Genomic DNA, 18,847 nt, shown 5'->3' with positions numbered 1-18,847 from the left:
TATGAAGAAACTGAATCTCTGGTAGGTTCCATGACTTAACCCAAGGTCAACAACTATCCAGAGGCAGTCCTGGTTCAATCCCAGATTTGCCTAACCTCAAAGCCAATACTTCCACTTGACCACAATTATCTCCTTAAAAGATTAAGAGATAGGCTCAAAAGCAGGGAACCTTGTGTGTGTGTGTCTCTCTCTCTCTTTGAACGTTCACGTATCTATTCTGATACATCTATAACCACACAGAACCTACAATTCAGTCTCTGATCGAAGTATAAATGAAGAGGATCTTTCTGCTTCATTTAAACTAGGGCAAGCTCACTGGCAGGTAAGAAAAATGTTGGCAAAGGCTTGCCTCACCATGTCTCGCTTAGACCTCTATGTTTTGAAGGTCCCCCAACTCTATTTGTTATAAACACGCATACCTACCAAACAAGGATATGCCAGACTAGACTATAGGTTGGTGCTTTTCAGGATTGCACTTTTCTAAAATTCAGACCAGACTTAATACTCATCTAGGAGACTTGGTTGACTATGTCAATCTGGCACTTCCCAAACATTCGAAGCATCATTTATGGGAAACAAACCCAGTTCCACCCTCTTTCTTTTACTCTGTGATGCCTGCACCACTTGGGGAGTGAGGGACCGCTCCTGTAAAGACACTGGGGTTAGAGAGCAGTAAAGGAAGAAGTGGGGGAAGCGCACGGAAGTTGTGAGGAGGGAGGTCTCCTAACCCACTCTACTGCCCTAGCTCTGCCAAGGGCGGCTCCCCGCGGTGCCCAGCCGACTCACAACCCCCACAACCGTAGAAGACGGGCTCTATCCCAGCGAGGTGGGCAGAAGAGTCGGGCAATGGAAGTCTGCGATTGCCCCATCTACGCCGCCAGGGTCCGGGCTCTCCTTTTGGACCCAGAGGATGCCCCCCTCTTTCAGAGATAACCCTCCAGGTGGCAAACTCCCGGTCCACATCGGCCGAAGTCTTCAGTATACGAGGGGGCGCCTCCTCCGCAACCTCGACCGGACCGCCCGAAACTCTCCGTCAGCCGTGACCCCCCAACCCTTCCATTCCACCTCCGCAACCCTCTACAGTCACACACGCCGGCCTCCGCCCCACCCAGTATCTCCGCGCTCCCCTCCGCGATTTGGAGAAGGGGGCCCCCCACAAGCCCCCAGATACACACACACTCTCAGGCTCCAGACTCCTGGACCCCGTCGAAGACGGAGCGAGTACCTGGTCTGGCCGTGCTTCGGGACTCAGATGGGGCGGGCACAGTCCCCTCCCGGAGGCGCCGAGTGCTTCTCTACCGACCCGCAGCGTTGGCTTCTCTCTTCCCAGGAAAGGGAGGGAGGAGAGGCGCGGGAGGGGAGGGGTAAGGCGAGGAGCCGAGGGGCGGCTGAAACCGATCCGGAACCTCTAGCGCTGGCCCCACCCTCGGCCCGGCGCAGAGCACCCTGGCCCTCCCGATAGGACAAACTTAAAGCCGGCAGTGAGAAGGGGACAACACCACTTCCGGGTCATCCCCGCCATCGCCCCTCCTTAGCAACCGCGTGGGGTTGCTAAGCGGAAGCGCCTTCAATGACAACCGCCCCCATTACTTCTGGGACCATCAGGAGGTAACTGGGAACGTATGCTCCACTTGGGTAACACACTCTTACCTTCTGCTCCTGGTCTTGGACGGAGAACCAGCTTCGCTGCCAAAGTCACGAAGCCAATTCTGCTTTTCCCTTCGCTTGTATTCCCCCTACGAGCCCCCAGCCACGATTTACTCCTTGTTGCTCCCTCCCTGAATCCTGGGCGAACCTATTGACTCCTCCTAAGGCTCTCTCAGGTCCCTCCAGGGAGTTACTTTCTGGCGGTTTAGCAAGCATCTCCCTCTTGTGGATTTTCAGTTATGTTTCAACTGGGCTTTTAAATTTCTTCCGTTATAAAACCTTTTTCATGCACTTCGTTCTCATGTGACAAGCCCCTGAAACCCAATGGTGAGAAAGTTTCACCCATCTTCTCTTTTGTAAGGATTGCACTTGCTTGTGTATGATCTGGAAATAATTAATTCTTAAACAATGAGAAGAGGCCAAAGGAAGCCGCTAATCAAATTTGGGAAGGAGGAAGACATTTAATCTACTCAGAGTAAACTTTCATTCGTGTACTGTGGACAAGAAAAGTTAACGAGACCTCATAGAGCCTTGTGCTGAAGTGATCTGAATTTGAAATATATTGGGTAAACCACTTCTTGGAGCAAAAGCCATCTACATAATTAATCCTCTTTCTAGAAAAATGACCTATATGTTTATGGCAGTTAAATATTCAGAGACGTGTAATTGGGCATTCAGAGAAAAAATGAGTGAACATTTTGGCTTAACTTTTCTGTCTTGAACAGATCTGCTTAAAAGCAGTAAAGCTTAATCAGTTCAGTTCAGTCTCTCAGTCGTGTCCGACTCTGCGACCCCATGAATTGCAGCACGCCAGGCCTCCCTATCCATCACCAACTCCCGGAGTTCACTCAAACTCATGTCCATCGAGTGGGTGATGCCATCCAGCCATCTCATCCTCTGTCGTCCCCTTCTCCTCCTGCCCCCAAGCCCTTCCAGCATCAGTCTTTTCCAATGAGTCAACTCTTCGCATGAGGTGGCTGAAGTATTGGAGTTTGAGCTTCAGCATCAGTCCTTCCAATGAACACCCAGGACTGATCTCCTTTAGAATGGACTGGTTGGATCTCCTTGCAGTCCAAGGAACTCTCAAGAGTCTTCTCCAACACCACACTTCAAAAGCATCAATTTTTCCACTCTCAGTTATGGTCCAACTCTCACATCCATACATGACCACTGGAAAAACCATAGCCTTGACTAGACAGACCATTGTTGGCAAGGTAATGTCTCTGCTTTTTAATATGCTATCTAGGTTGGTCATAACTTTCCTTCCAAGGAGTAAGTGTCTTTTAATTTCATGGCTGAAATCACCATCTGCAGTGATTTTCGAGCCCCCCAAAATAAAGTCTGACACTGTTTCCACTGTTTCCCCATCTATTTCCCATGAAGTGATGGGACCAGATGCCATGATCTTTGTTTTCTGAATGTTGAGCTTTAAGCCAACTTTTTTACTCTCCTCTTTCACTTTCATCAAGAGGCTATTTAGTTCCTCTTCACTTTCTGCCATAAGGGTGGTGTCATCTGCATGTCTGAGGTTATTGATATTTCTCCCGGCAATCTTGATTCCAGCTTGTCCTTCTTCCAGCCCAGAAGGACAAGTTTCTCATGATGTACTCTGCATATAAGTTATATAAGCAGGGTGACAATATACAGCCTTCACGTATTCCTTTTCCTATTTGGAACCAGTCTGTTGTTCCATGTCGAGTTCTAACTGTTGCTTCCTGACCTGCATACAGGTTTATCAAGAGGCAGGTCAGGTGGTCTGGTATTCCCATCTCTTTCAGAATTGTCCACAGTTTATTGCTGGATCATGGAAAAAGGAAGAGAGTTCCAGAAAAACATCTATTTCTGCTTTATTGACTATGCCAAAGCCTTTGACTGTGTGGATCACAATAAAGCTTAATAGTAGTTCCTCAATTTGTTCTCTAGTCCAACAGTCCCCAGCCTTTTTGGCGCTGGGCACCAATTTCATGAAAGACAATTTTTCCACCTACCTGGGTTGGGGGGAATGGTTTTAGGATGATTCAAACACATTGTGTTTATTATGCACTTTATTTCTACTATTATTACATCACTTCCACCTCAGATCATCAGGCATTAGATCCCAGAGGTTGGGGACCGCTGCTCTAGTCCATGGCAGTGAATGTCTTTCCAACTACTGGCTATTGGTCATAATAATTTGGGCATGATAATTTTACTGGTTATGATAGCCTTGGTCACCAATATTGAACAGTTGTCCACCTAGCCAGGGCAGAGGAATGAGCTTTGGTAATTTTAAAGAAACAGCAGATCTGTTAGTTTCCTGTACATGTGAGACAGTGTTAAATTAGTTCACCAGAGAGAGTCTATTCAGCAAAACCTGAAGGAAATAACTTCAGGTTCAAATGTCAGTAGTAGGTTGTTAAAGAAGTCTAAAACATTTCAACCCTTGCCCTGGACATACATACATGTGGGAGTATACACAAACAAAATGCAAATAGAATCTGAGTACATCTAGTCAGACTTAAAGGACAATTAATTGTTCTTTAAAAATACACTGGCTGTAACTAGCAAAATAGAGCTTGGTATTTCAATTGCCAACAGGTTAAATATTTTAAACTTTTTAATTAGAAAAGTAAACAATAAGCCCAATGAGCAACAACTTATCTAAAATGAAACTATGATGGACTTAGATGTCTTTAAATATTAAAAATATAAATACAATAAATTTGTTCTATAGAAAGAAATGTTTTATTGGGTAATAGTTGGTAGTTTAAGCCAATATAAAACTGCAAATTCCTATGCATCATTCATTTTTCCTGTTGTCTGAAGAAATATGACATACAGTAGCATTTACACCCTCTCTTTTTACAATTTAAAAAAATTATTCAGTTACTTTTGTGTAGGTGTATGAATACCTGGCTGGCTTGACTCCTAAATGATCACTTGACTTATTTAAATCCATCATTTTCAATACACTCATTACTTGGAGACCTCTAAAGATGTATAGTATATGTGTATACATTTATGAAAACTTGTACACTGAAAACATATGCATTTTATTGTATGTAAATCCACCTAAAATACTGATAAATATTTTAAAATCCAAATAAATAAGTATATAGCACAATCCACACCTAAAATTAGCTATGTGAGCTTAACTACACTTTCAGGATTTTGTGAGCAGTATCACAGAACTCCATAGTCTTTTTTTAAAAACTATTATCCATATCAACTTTTTAGTTTTTAAACTTTATTGTTTACTTATTTCAGTCATGCCATGCAGCATGTGGGCTCTTACTTCCCTGACCAGGGATAGAACCCACAACCTCTGTAATGGAAATGCAGAGTCTTAACCCCTGGACCACCAGGGAAGTCCCCAGGAATCCATATTCTTAATATGAACCATAATTAAGACAGTGCTCTCAAATCTAGGATAGATCTCAAACAGCCTTCAAGGTCAATACTGTACCTCCATCCTTCAGATCAATACAAGATACCTCTAGCCTTTTTCTCAATCTCGTCAAAGCTTTTTGTCATTTTTTAAATTGTCCTTTGTAATCATTTAAGAAAGAATTAGGTTATCTAATGTTTATTTTTTTGAAACCCAATATTGTTAATCAATGATTAATATTTAAATATTCAAATATTCTTAGACTTCCATTGGCATCTCCGAATACAAAAGACAAAATAGACAAACATGAAGATACCAAAATTAATGAATACTTGGTATCAGTTAGAAGAAAAAGCTAGATTTACTGTTTATCTGCCTAAGCAATATACAACACACAAGGCATGGCCCCCTGCACAAGGGACTTATAGAAACTCACTTAGGATGCGTGTGACATAAGCAATATAATGTTTAGACTTAGGAAGAGAAGGCTAAAGATATAACAACTATTATTAAATACTTGAAGGTTGTTTTGGAAAGGAGAAATTTGTTCTGTTATTTCAAGGATAGAACCAAGAACAGGAGGGGAGTTAAGAAAAAAATTTTTTTTAATTTCTTTTGGTTGCGCTGGCATTCGGGGGCTACTCTTCATTGTGGTGCATGGGCTTCTCATTATGGTGGCTTTGGTTGCAGAGCACAGGCTTCTGGTGCACAGGTGTCAGTAGTTGCAGCAAGCGGGCTCAGTAGTTATGGGCTTAGTTACTCTGAGGCATGTGGACTCTTCCCAGACCAGGGATTGAACCCTTGTCCCCTGCATTGGCAGGTGAATTCTTATCCACTGTACCACCAGGAAAGTCCAAAAATCAAACTTTTAACTAATAGCATCTTCAATTAGCACTGCCAGCTAATAAAATAGTCCATCTACTGAAAAGCTATAGGCAGCTTGAGTTGAATAAGATAGCTTCTAACACTCCTCCCAGTTTGGGGGAATTCAGTGAAAATCTTCCCCACTTCCACAGGCTATCCTCAAAGGTAAAAGGAACCATTGCAACAATGTTAGCTGGACTAAGACCCAGCTGAATCTTCAATTTTTCCAAAAGTGAGTTAGCATGAAGAATTCGACATACGATGAGATTTGGAAGCAGTGTATATATAATATAGGAAAAGTTCAGTTAGTTTAGGCTTTATTTTTCTGCTTTTTTAAAAAAAATGGTATTTGTCATCTCATAAATAAACCTGAGCAGACTATAATTTTCATTATAGTATTATCTGCCTTTTGAAACTATGTAAACATAATTTGTATGAATCTCACAAATTCCATTAGCATTCAAAAATTCCAGAACAGTAGCTTTAGTCAGTTTGCTCAGGAATTGAACACTAATTATTTGAATAATCCATTCAAAAAGAAAAGCCAGGTTAAACTTTGTGAAGAAGGGTACAAAATTAAAACTTATTTTATCTTTTTAATATATACATTTCATTTTTTGATTCAGTTTCAACGTAAAACAGGGAGCCTGTACTTATGTTTCAGTCAGTTCAGTTGCTCAGTCGTGTCCTACTCTTTGCAACCCTGTGGACTGCAGCACGCCAGACTTCCCTGTCCATCACTAACTCCCAGAGCTTGCTCAAACTCATGTCCATTGAGTCAACATGTCCGTTGGATGGTGATACCATCCAACCTTCTCATCCTTTGTCGTCCCCTTCTCCTCCTGCCTTCAATCTTTCCCAGCATCAGGGTCTTTTCCAATGAGTCAGTTCTTCACATTAGATGGCCAAAGTATTGGAGCTTCAGCTTCAGCCTAAGTCCTTCCAAAAAATATTCAGGATTGATCTCCTTGCAGTCCAAGGGACTCTCAAGAGTCTTCTCCAACACCACAGTTCAAAAGCATCAATTCAAAGTAATGTCTCTGCTTTTTAATACACTGTCTAGGTTGGTCATAGCTTTCCTTCCAAGGAGCAAGCATCTTTTAATTTCATGGCTGCAGTCACCATCTGCAGTGATGATGAAGCCCAGGAAAATAAAGTCTCTCACTGTTTCCACAGTTTCCCCATCTATTTGCCACGAAGTGATGGGATCGGATGCCATGACCTTCGTTTTTTGAATGTTGAGTTTTAAGCCAGCTTTTTCACTTTCCTCTTTCACCTTCATCAAGAGGTTCTTTGATTCCTCTTCACTTTCTGCGATAAGGGTGGTGTCATCTGCATATCTGAGGTTATTGATATTTCTCCCGGCAATCTTGTTTCCAGCTTGTGCTTCATCCAGCCCGGCATTTTGCATGATGTGCTCTGTATATGAGTTAAATAAGCGAGGTGACAATACATACAGCCTTGACATACTCCTTTCCCAATTTTGAACCAGTCTGGTGTTCCATATCCAGTTCTAATTGTTACTTCTTGACCTGCATACAGATTTCTCAGGAGGCAAGTAAAGTGGTCTGCTATTTCCATCTCTTTAACCATTTTCCACAGTTTGTTGCGATCCACACAAAGGCTTTAACGTAATGAAGCAGAAGTAGACGTTTGTCTGGAATTCTCTTGCTTTTTCTATGATCCAACAGATGTTGGCAACTCTGGTTCCTCTGCCTTTATCTTAATCCAGCTGGAACATCTGGAAGTTCTTCATTCACGTACTATTGAAGCCTAGCTTAGAGAATTTTGAGTATTACTTTGTTAGTGTGTGAGATGACTACAATTGAGCAGTAGTTTTAACATTCTTTGGCATTGGATTGGAATGAAAACTGACCTTTTCCAGTCCTGTGGCCACTGCTGAGTTTTCCAAATTTGCTGGCATATGGAGTGCAGCACTTTCACAGCATCATCTTTTAGGATTTGAAATAGCTCAGCTGGAATTCCATTACCTCCACTAGCTTTATTTGTAGTGATGCTTCCTAAGGCCCACTTGACATCGCACTCCAGGATGTCTGGCTCTAGCTGAGTGATCACACCATCATGATCATACTTATGTTTAGAAGGAGCTAAATTTTACAATCTACATTTTAAAAAAGCTTTGACAAGGAAACAGATGACATGAGACCTCTGACTAATAAAGTTGTATGTATGTGCTGTATGCTCAATCGTGTTCAACTCTTAATGATCCTATGGACTGTAGCCTGCCAGACTCCTCTGTCCATGGAATTTTCCAGGCAAGAATACTGGAGTAGGTTGCTATTTCCTACTTCAGGAGATATCCCTGACCCAAGGATCGAACCTGCATCTCTTGCCAGGGATTGAACCCACGTCTCTTGCATCTCCTCATTGGCAGCTGGATTCATAACCACTGCACCACCTGGGAAGTCTGCCTAATAAAGTCGCTTTGTTGCTAAGTCACTTCCGTTGTGTCCAACTCTTTGCGACCCTATGGACTGTAACCCACCAGGCTCCTTTGTCCATGGGATTCTCCAAGCAAGAATACTGGGGTGGGTTTCCATGCCCTCCTTAATATAGTTAGACATCACTAACAATTGTATATTTTGAAAGGATTGTATTTGAAAAGACTGCAGTTTCTTTAGGTCAAATTTTTTGGGAAACAATTACATATCAAAATTAGATTTCATTAGACACATGTTCTGTCAAGTTCCTCTCTCCATCAATGAAAAACAGCAAATCAGATTTCAAATCCATCAAAAGCCTAATTATCAAGGAAGAACTTAGGATAAAACTCTGGTCCCAATTCAGTAACAGTATGTTTAATATCTAAGCAAAAAATTTAATCTATAGTCATCAGGACTTATTTTGGAAGTTCATAAAATCAGGTCTGTACAGTTATTTGCATTTGGAAGGAATAAAATAGAAATACCTAGTAGGATAAAATCTTAGAAAGCACACACATGGATAGTTTTATGAAAATAAGTATTCATTTATTAAAAACAAACTTCAGAAAAGTATGTCTGTTAAACATTGCTAACTTTGATAACAGGAAGTCAGTGAGCAAAAAGCTTGATGAGGAAGAAAAATATCAGTTACTAAGTACTACTATACCCACTTTGATGATACCCCTGGTTATCTTGAAAAGCTTGATAGTAGCTCTAAGGACTTTAGACAGTTCTGGGTTTATGGCACGATCTGTCTTTCATGTTTTATTGATTTGGGCATAGGCCCAAAGGGTAATATTTTATGACACTAAACCAAAGGTATATTCTAGGGAAATTCCTCTCTTTTAAAATAGTCTATGTAATTTTCCTGTCTGATTCCACTATGGAATTCCACTATTCCAATATAAAAAATTTTTATATTTTTGCTGTTGTTTTCAGAAGCTTTATTAATTCTTTAAACCTTAGGACCAAACTGCCCGTAAATTTTTCTAAGGAGAAGGTAGACAGCCATCCAGATTTTTGCAACATTGCCTCTTTGGCCCCCTTTCTTAAAAAGGGTATAGGTTCAGTTTAATTAACATTACTTTTTAAATGTGCAAAAATCTACCTCTGCTTTTTTAAAGCAAATAAAAGGAAGAAAAATATGGCATCATTCCAATAATCAAATGCCAATAAAATGGCAACAGTACAAAGATCTAAGCAAATCTCAAATACAGCAGATTCATAATTAGAATATCATGTAATAATTTTAGCAATAAAAAGCTTAATAATAGGTAAAGGAAACCAAATACTATGTTAACCGTAATTAATCTTACAAACTTTCCAATATCATAACTACTTGCTTTAGAATAACTAAATGTAAGCCTCACTTTTTAAATTAAATGCCTACTCAACAAAACTAATTGGAACAAATACATTTATGCAAATTTACATCCTAGAATACCAGAGTAAACAGGAGACAACAGTCAAGGGTGAATAAGAAAGTTCTATTCTTTTTCATCATCTGTGTGATCAGGTGGCAAAGGACATGCTCTGTGGAAAGAAAAGAGAACTTCAGTAGTCACCTGAGTCAAATGTTTTAAAAACAAAACATGAATAGTTTTTAAAAACTTATGTAAATCAAGAACATTAACAGTGCAGTGGATCTGGTCAAGTGACTAGAAATGACAGAAAATTAAACTCCCATAAATTGACAAATCCCTACAGATTCCAAATACTAAAATGACAAAAATTTTTAATAATCTATTTTGCCTCTTAATTTGCAAGTCAGTTTCCCCTTTAGAATATGTTGCCATTTTTATTTAAGAGGGAATCTCTATTTCTATAACATCTTCTTTCAATGTGTTCAGTAGATTGATGAAGCAGTATAATCCTTCAGCAAGAACTCTGTGATAATAGAAAGCAAAAAAAATTCAACCAATCCATTTGAACAGAGAAAACAGCAAGTTGTCATATTTGACTGTATATCCTTTGGAATTTATGAATGTATTATCTAATTAGAAAATGCCCAAATTGTATTGTTGGCATATGGTAAACATAGCTTTTGAAAAACAACTTACATTATCCCGAAGTCCTCTGGTACTCAGTATAATTTTTATAGAGAAAAAGTCAATTAAAATTTTTAAATCAGAATTTTTTAGAGCTGGTAAAGATTTGTGAGATCTATCCTAAAACAGTCAGTTTTCAAATTAGATCTAGACATAGAGCTAGAAGGTGAAAGAAGGAAGCTAAAACAAGGATATTCTGACTTGGTGTAACATTACCATTGACTCATCCACTATTACATTACCAAGAGGTCTTCATTGTACTTTCCTGGAAATTAAATGAAGTTAACAAATGAACACTATTGTAATCCAAAATTCTTTTCTTCAAAGACCTGATTTAAGGTTTTAAGAAGACAGTTTTTCTTGATTCAGATTCTCCCCTATGCAACAGGGAAATTTACCCTGCCTTGTGAGAATATTAAAGCCATAAGAGTAGCCATATTCCAGATAAAGAACTAGGGAGATTATAATAGAAGTCCTTCTGATATACTGATAGTTTTCTATTTATAATCAATAATAAACTATTGAAAGAATTCCTATCACAAGGAAAAAAATTTTTCTATTTCTTTAATGCATCAATATGAGATAGATGTTCACTAAACCTATTGTGGTAATCATTTCATGATGTAGGTAAGTCAAATCGCTAGACTGTATACCTTAAACTTACATAGTGCTGTTTGTCAATTACGTCTCAGTAAAACTGGGAGAAAAAAGTCAATCTATTGATTTACTATAAAGGGATAAATGCAACTCTCAAACAATAACAAATCTAAGAAAGAGGCCTAAAGCAATAAGATAAACCTCCATTACCTAGTTTTATGTCACAGATTTTATTATACTATGGATCAAAGTTCTTTATGAGACTATATGTGTAATCTTTCACTATATGATAGGAAACCTGCAATATAGGTTTTATTGCTATGATGATCAATGGTATAGCCATATTTGGCTATATTGCAAAATATTTTGTTTCTTTAATTGAAGTCACAAATAATTCAAGAGGATTGTTGAATATTCTTGAATATTGACTGTTAGGTTGTTCATATTAGAATGAGAAAGAATAAAGAAGAATGGTGCCAGTAAATGAGAAGAAGATCCTAAAAGAGACTTTTAGGATCATGATAACAAGTCTGTTAAAAAAAACTCTATCCAAAAATGTATCCTCTTGCTTGTTGATTTTATTTTAACAGAAATGATAATAGTGATATAGCAACAAGGTATAAAGTTCAGCTACTGCTCAAGAATTTGACATTCCTTTTAAATATCTCATAAGTTGGATAGTAAGCACTCAATAATAATTAACTAAATGATCTTATGAACAATATTGTCTTAAAATTTTAGATGCAAAAATATCATTTTATATGTTAATTCCTTTTTTAAAACTTCTCTTTAACCATTTATTTTTATCTAGCTGTGTTCAATGCAAATCAAATCCAAACACAATGTACAATCCAAAATAGGTGTACAGTGTTCAGATATGAAGCAAGAGTGTGTTCATTCACACACATGGATCTCACTTAACTTGAGATGGATGTTAGGTCTGTTGTTCCTGTTTAGATTTCTAACGATGACAAATATTGGTTAAAATTTATTTAGAGTACTATAAGTATTGAATACTTATCATTTAAGCATCATTGTATGAACATGTAAAACAATGATTTCTACTTCTAAAAAGATTTCTATACATCAAGGCAGTTCTAAAGTTTTACTTTCCAGAATCAAGTCCACTTAGGTTTAGAATTATCTAAAAATAATGACTGATGTTGACTGATGTAAAAAGTGTTCCACATGTAGCTATTCTTATTCATCAAGTTTAATATATAAATGTATATTTACAGAAAGCACAAAACAGTTATGAATTTAATGCAGGCAAGTTTCCAGTCTTCACTTCCCAACTACCTAATACACATTATTTTTCACCTCCTTCATATATTTGCCTCTTAATTTCCAAATTTATCAAACACGCCTTCAAAACATCAATTTTTAGGTTTTAAAAATTATTCAGCACATGCAGAAATAGAAAGCAATATTTTAAGATTGTTTGAAGTCAATGCACTTCTTTTTTTTTTTTTTTTTTTTTAAATGCACTTCTAATCTTTGGAATAAAGTTAAGAGATCAGAATTAGCTAAACTAATCTGGCACTATTGTTGGATGGGAATGTGTTACAGGAAATAACTGTAATTTGACTTTTAAGTACATATGCAGGGATTACCTATGTTTGGATTTATAGTATATTCCAACCCATTATTGCCCTGGAACATCTCAGTTATTACAGAAATCCAAATGCAAAGTCAAATTCAAAAGCCCAGAGGAAAAGAGTTAAGTTCCCAAGAGAGCAATGAAAACAATGTAAAACTTTATGGAGAGTGTATCAGCATTAAACCAGGACTGCTGAAACAATACACAGAGGATTTAATAACTGCTGATTCCTTCCAGTGTACATCATAAACAGAATCACTGATGCTTTTTGCATCACCTAATTGTTTACCTTCTAGATTTCTTGAACCAAAATGAAAACTGAATCTCCATTCCATAGCTCATCCTTTTTCTCTAGATGAAGATGCAATTATTATCTAGATGCAAGGTACAATCTGAAGTGTCCATGTTTCTTGTTACATTTAATCACATTAATTCCTGATATTGTCTCCATTCTTATAATGAAACTCCAGGAGATTTAATATTGGCTGTCATTATCTGCTTAAATCCTTCAGATGCTCTTTAAACTAATCCAATTTGAGACTCTCAACATTTTCTGCCTTAATAAAATAAGGGGTGGAATTAATGGATTTGATGAAGACTTTCTTATTTTCTTCCTGACACAGAATTTCTAGATGCCTTGCAGACTGGGCTTTAGAATATGGGTTGGTAAACCTAGATGTTTCTTCGCCAAGTCTCTTAATGGTAGAGATGTAGAAGGGCAAGCAAGACAACAAGGAGACTAGCTGTTGACCGCAAGGCACAGTTGACCGCTGTGGTTTGGGCTGGAGGACCTTCTGTGCTGGTTAAAGGAACGGATGAATAAACTTGCTTGGGTAGGAGCAGTACCAGAAGCAGCAGCCCCAGCGTGAGCCCGGCCACCGCCCACTTGTCCATGTTGATCACTCCACCTTGGGCTGGCTCACTGCTTGGTGCCCAGAAGGATCACCTGCTCCTGGCTGGTGCTGGGAGGTATCTAGCAGGGTCTTAAACCAGAAGGCTTCACAATGGCAGTGATGTCATACCACCCACACTCACCACGCCCCACCTCCAGTCAAATAATTTATTTTTGAAATGAAAACTTCAACACTCTTGAGAGAGTCTGCACTATTTCTCATAAATCTATTTAAAAAGCAGGTTTCCCTTGTTTTTTTCCTCCTAAAAGTATTTTTCCCCCAGATTCTTAAAATATGTTTGTTGTTGAAAATTGGTAGCGGGGAGTGTGAGGAGAGGTTTTTACCCAGTGACATCACTCATGATATTTGGTACATTTTGTACAGAGATTTGGTGTATTTATATACATGTCTTTTATGCAATAATGATTGTACTTTTGAATCCAGTTTTGCTCAACATTTATCATGAACATTTTCCTGACATTAAGAGCTTGAAAGCAGACCCAGTCACTGAGCCGCCACCGAGGACTCAGCAGCCTCCCGCTCGAGGCCCCTCACTTCCCAAGGCTTGGTACCCGCTGCCCGCCTTCTCCCGCCGCTGCCTTCCACAGGCCGTTTCCACCGAGGAAAAGGAATCATATCTTATGTCCGTTTTCCAGAAACCTCTGCTTTTTCGACCCCTTTGCTGATGCAAGTAAGGGTGATGATCTGCTTCCTGCTGGCACTGAGGATTATATCCATATAAGAATTCAACGGAGAAACGGCAGGAAGACCCTTACTTCTAAGGGATCGCTGATGATTACAATAAAAAGAAACTAGTGAAGGCATTTAAGAAGAAATTTGCCTGCAATGGTACTGTAATTGAGCATCCAGAATATGGAGAAGTAATTCAGCTACAGGGTGACCAGCGCAAGAACATATGCCAGTTCCTGGTAGAGATTGGACTGGCTAAGGACCACCAGCTGAAGGTTCATGGGTTTTAAGAGCTTTTGGCTCACTTGAGGCTTAAGTGAGGATTTCCTTTCAATGAGTAGATTTCCCTTCTGTCCTTTTTCATAAGTTTAAAAACTTCACAGCTTGTATAATGTAACCATTTGGGATCTTCTTTTAACTTGGACTAGTGTAACTCCTTCATGCAATAAACTGAAAAGAGCCATGCAAAAAAAAAAAAAAGCTTGAAAGCATGATTTAAGTATCTTCTTAAAAAGTTAACACAATGAACTCTGCATGTGTGCAGTTTTATCCCCATCTTGTTTTGTTTTGAAGTATTCTTATGTATTTACAGAGAAGTTGTAAAGAAAATATACCACGGTATTAGTCCTGGTTGTTTCTAAGTGATGGGGATTTCTGTATTTCCCAGCTTTTCCACATTGGTTATATATTTCCTATGAAAGCTGGACTACTAGTTTTTTGAAAGTTGGGGTTAATGCAAATGAAGGTAAACAAACATGGAAATTATTTTTTGAAAATAAAAAGGACTATAGAAAATAGAAAAAAAATAGAGAATAAAGACCAGAAGTTCATGGTTAATAAAGTAGCACTTGTCATCTGAATGGGAACTGATCCTCTTTGAGTAAATGAGTAAAAATAGTACCTTTCATTGATGCTTGAAATTTGGGAGTGACATAATAAGAGGTTAGCATAGTTTAAAAAACTTCTGGTTTGTATTTTCTTATCTCCTCAAAGAGAAAATTTAAAGTTACTCAATATTTAGTTGTCTTTTATTTTCAAGAATATAAGTATTTCTTTATACTTCAGAACATGAAAACTTACTTTCTCTTTGCTTTTCCCAAGCCACTGCTTCCTGCCTCCTCAGGAATTCTATTCTCTTTTTCTGAATCTTTAGGGGACAGACTGAAGAATTCTCCAATTCCTTTTTGCCACTTGGGAGTTGGGCGCACACAAACTGGATTCCCTCCTGCATACTTATTTTCAGCTATAAAATAAAACAGAACTAAATAAAAATTAAGAATATAATTTCCATTCCTTAAAGGGAAACAATTCTTTAACATCAAATCTAAAGGATATTCCTATTACCTTCCTTTCTTCCCTTTTTTTTTTTAAGTTTGGTGTCAGTGTGTGTGTGTGAGTGTGTGTGTGTGTGTGTTCCAACCTTGCAGCTCCTGCTGCAAAGTTAAAGGGATCTATCTTTAAAGTGAATTTTAAAATCTGACATGATAAAGTTGTATTCAGTCAATAGTACATTATACATCAATATAATGTAGAACATTATTATATGTATTCTTTACCTTAGAAAAATAGCATTAACAAGATGTTTACAACCAGAAAATATTTTTCATATTTTGTTCATGAACAGAGCTACTCAGTTAGTCTTATGTACTGTCATACTAAAGTTTGACACACTTTTTCCTGTATGTTCTTAACTAGAGCTTGCAGAAATAATCTTCCAAACTGCTCAACTTCCTTCTAAAAGGAATGAGAGACACCAGATGGCAGGGTATTTTCTCAACCTCTCCTAGCACAGAAGGAATAATGTGAAGCTCTTTCCCTGGCCCAGTTTTCCCTCCTAATGTCCCAAAAACAGAATCAGGAGCTGCAAAGTTGGAACACACACACACACACACACACACACACACACACACTGACACCAAACGTAAAAAAAAGGGGGGCGGGGAGAAAGGAAGGTAATAGGAAAGATAAAGAACAATATGCAGATATGAAAACAAAAACGTGATTAGCATTGTCAACTCTCCTCTCAATTCTAGTAAACAGGTGCTTAAGTAGCCTCATACAAGAAAAGTCCAGTTGTAAATATTAAGAAAAATAACAACGCTAAGAAAAATAACAACGCTAAGGCAGAAAAGAAAAACAGGTTTGAAGAGAAAGTGTGTCCGTCTCTAACCCAAGGCTTGAAATTTTTTAAGACCGTGCGACCCCTCCATCTCTACCCCAGCCCGCCAAAGAGACCAAGGCTCGCTCATTACATCAAAAGGCAAGGAAGGAAGAAATTCTGGGGGGTGAGAATCTCAGGAAAAGAAACTCCGCGGTGGGTATGGGGAACAGTGGTGCCTGGCCTGATCTCCTTTTGAGAGGGTTCGTGTCGGAGCTTGCAGGGGCGTTTTTACCTTTCCTTGAGGAAAGCGGCGTGGAATTAGCGGCAGAAGTCGAGGAACCAAGCACCTTCCTGGGGGCTCGAGAAGCCACCACTGCGGAGAGAGGGAAAGGAGGGCATTCAGAAGGGGGCACGAAGAGGCTGGGAGTCACGTTCTCACCACACTCTCCGACCCAGCCTATTGGAAAGGATTGGAGAGGAGAGCCCCACGATCCAGAACAGCAGATAACCCTCTTCTGTCCCCGCCGTTTCTTCCTCCTGGTTAAAGGGATCAGGCTGCTGCTTCCTGGCGGGCTGGACCAGTTTGGCGGACAGGAGGGGAGGCCCCCTCTTCTCCTGCCCATAGTAGAGCTGCCCAGAGAACCACCTGGCCTCCACTATTGTGCCCGACTGCCTCACCTTTTCTGTAGCTGCCAGGCACACTGTTTGCTTTAGTCCGCACCATGTTCGAACTCGAGAGGCGAGCAACTGACTCTCCAGCCGAAGATGTTTCACGGGACAAGGTCCAGAAAACGAATCTCCCGCCACAGTTTATATTGGTCCCTTTCCCGCGCGCTGCACCGACTCTCCCACACCGCCACTCCCATTGGTTCCGCGCCTTTCACGCGCAACCAATCGCCAGTGTCCAGTGGTTACGGCGGGGCTGGGCGCAGTGTCGACCCGTCCATCAACTTGTAGAAGCTTGTGATTCGTACCCGCCTTAGGTGGGAGGTACCAGGGAGCTTTCCTAGGATGCCCTGTGTGTTGGGTGCTAAGATCCGTGCTAAGATTGTGAACTGGATAAAACAGCCTGCTTAGAAAAGAAAACCCGGGAAAGACAGCGAATTCCAACATTTCTTCAAAAGTTAACTACAGTCTTAAATCCATAATCTCACTCCTGGAAGTGACTCCTGAAATGTAGCGGACTTTTTAACATCTCAGGCATGAACTCTCTCTACAGCATCCATACCAAAAAACTCTATGGAATGGTCAAACGCTAATATAGTTTATTTACAGGGATGATTTTTACCCCCTTGGCCAGGAGGTGCAGATTGTGGGATCTTAGTTCTTGGATTAGTGATCGAATCCAGGCAGCAGAAATCCCCGAGTCCTTAAGACTGGACTGCTAGGGAATTCTCTATTTACAGGAATATATATATATATATATATATATTTTTTTTTTTAATGAAACTTTCTAGGATGGTGTGAAACAAGAAAAAACTGAGCAAATTGTACATTTTAAAAAGTCAAAGTGTTAGTCTCTCAGTCGTGTCTGACTCTGCGACCCCATGGGCTGTAGCCCGCCAGGCTCCTCAGTCCATGGGATTCTCCCCATAAGAATGCTGGAGTGAGTAGCCATTTCCTTCTCCAGGGGATCTTCCGGATCCAGGGATCCAACCTCGGGCTCCAACATTGCAGGCAGACTCTTTAGGGCCTGAGCCAATGTACCTACATAAAAAGAAATATTATTATAATAATAAAACATTTTCCCTAGACCTATATGGAATCAGAATTCCTTTAAAATATGTCAAATCTGTTAAGGGTACATCCGTGACACGTAGTGAACATGACTATAGACTAGGAACTCATAACTATTATTTTCTATCCCTATGCTTATCTTAATTACTCACAATACACCTTGGGAATGATTTTCACACAGTGAAGACCAGGTACAAAACCTGATCAGATGAAATTGCCTTAGGATGTACTTTGTTAAACCCACACTTGAAAGGCAACACTAAAAGTGTAAGCATGGCATTAATTCTCTCCAATAAATTATGCTTGAACTTTCAGAATAAAGGCTACTTAGTGCTTTAAAAGAATCAACAATTACTTTACGTTTTTGAATTAGAGAATCTAGACAGCAGATGAAATTAACATTATAATGGGAGGGATGGTATTGCAAATTATCTGTAGCTTTGTCTAAATCTTAGAGACTAAGATTACAGCCAAAGTCCTGTCAGAAAAATCAACAAGCCCCAGGGTTCCCCTCCTTGTTCTTTACCATCAGACCCCTCTCAGTACACAATGTTTCTTCAATGCACACCATTTCCTTTTCAGTTAAGTGGCTTCTATAAAGGACTGAATTACCCAGTTCCCAGATCCTTGTAGAGATTAGAGCTGCATAGAGAATCTGCTGGTCTTTTCTCTTAGTCAACATGCCAAGTAAATTGCTAAAAGTATTGCGAATATATCTTTACACACAGAGGCATACTACGTATTACTGTATCTGTTTGTACGTCTGTCTTTTTAACACCAATTATAATAAGGAAGGAGGCATATTAGAGTAAAAACTTAGGGAAAAAGCAGTGATACTCAAAAATTCTTAATTTAAATG

The 18,847-nt window shown here is 39.3% G+C and overlaps 2 protein-coding genes across 20 annotated transcripts in view; both read right to left on the bottom strand.

Moving 5' to 3' along the window:
- The window catches only part of CSNK1G1 (casein kinase 1 gamma 1), a 153,291-nt gene extending 151,485 nt beyond the window's left edge, over positions 1-1,806 (bottom strand). For 11 of the 15 annotated variants that reach the window (XR_008699233.1, XR_008699234.1, XR_008699236.1 and 8 more), the window contains exon 1: positions 1,226-1,466. The gene's annotated coding sequence lies outside the window, so the exon portion shown is untranslated. Of the gene's footprint in view, positions 1-1,175; positions 1,467-1,650 lie in introns of those variants that run through there. The other 4 variants (XM_055537676.1, XM_055537673.1, XM_055537674.1 and 1 more) reach the window with 4 other exon arrangements.
- A 7,040-nt stretch (positions 1,807-8,846) lies between these two features.
- Positions 8,847-17,100, bottom strand: PCLAF (PCNA clamp associated factor). Of its 5 annotated transcripts, none has more exons than XM_055536389.1 (4): positions 16,930-17,098; positions 16,544-16,624; positions 15,231-15,393; positions 8,847-9,855 (listed from the first exon to the last, which is right to left on the bottom strand). In XM_055536389.1, the coding sequence occupies exons 1-4, from the start codon at positions 16,973-16,975 to the stop codon at positions 9,810-9,812; spliced, it is 336 nt and encodes a 111-aa protein (XP_055392364.1). In that variant the 5' UTR covers positions 16,976-17,098; the 3' UTR covers positions 8,847-9,809. The 5 variants fall into 5 exon arrangements, with proteins under 5 accessions (XP_055392364.1, XP_055392365.1, XP_055392361.1 ...); XM_055536386.1 differs by lacking the exon at positions 8,847-9,855 and adding an exon at positions 9,870-10,209 and having other exon boundaries at positions 16,930-17,100; XM_055536387.1 differs by lacking the exon at positions 8,847-9,855 and adding an exon at positions 12,194-14,181 and having other exon boundaries at positions 16,930-17,100.
- Between the last annotated feature and the right edge of the window lie 1,747 nt (positions 17,101-18,847).

The sequence above is a fragment of the Bubalus kerabau genome, chromosome 10, assembly GCF_029407905.1.
Source record: "Bubalus kerabau isolate K-KA32 ecotype Philippines breed swamp buffalo chromosome 10, PCC_UOA_SB_1v2, whole genome shotgun sequence".
NCBI classification, from domain to species: domain Eukaryota; kingdom Metazoa; phylum Chordata; class Mammalia; order Artiodactyla; family Bovidae; genus Bubalus; species Bubalus kerabau.
Note: the sequence above shows the minus strand (reverse complement) of the source record. Positions and strands in the feature narration are given on the sequence as shown.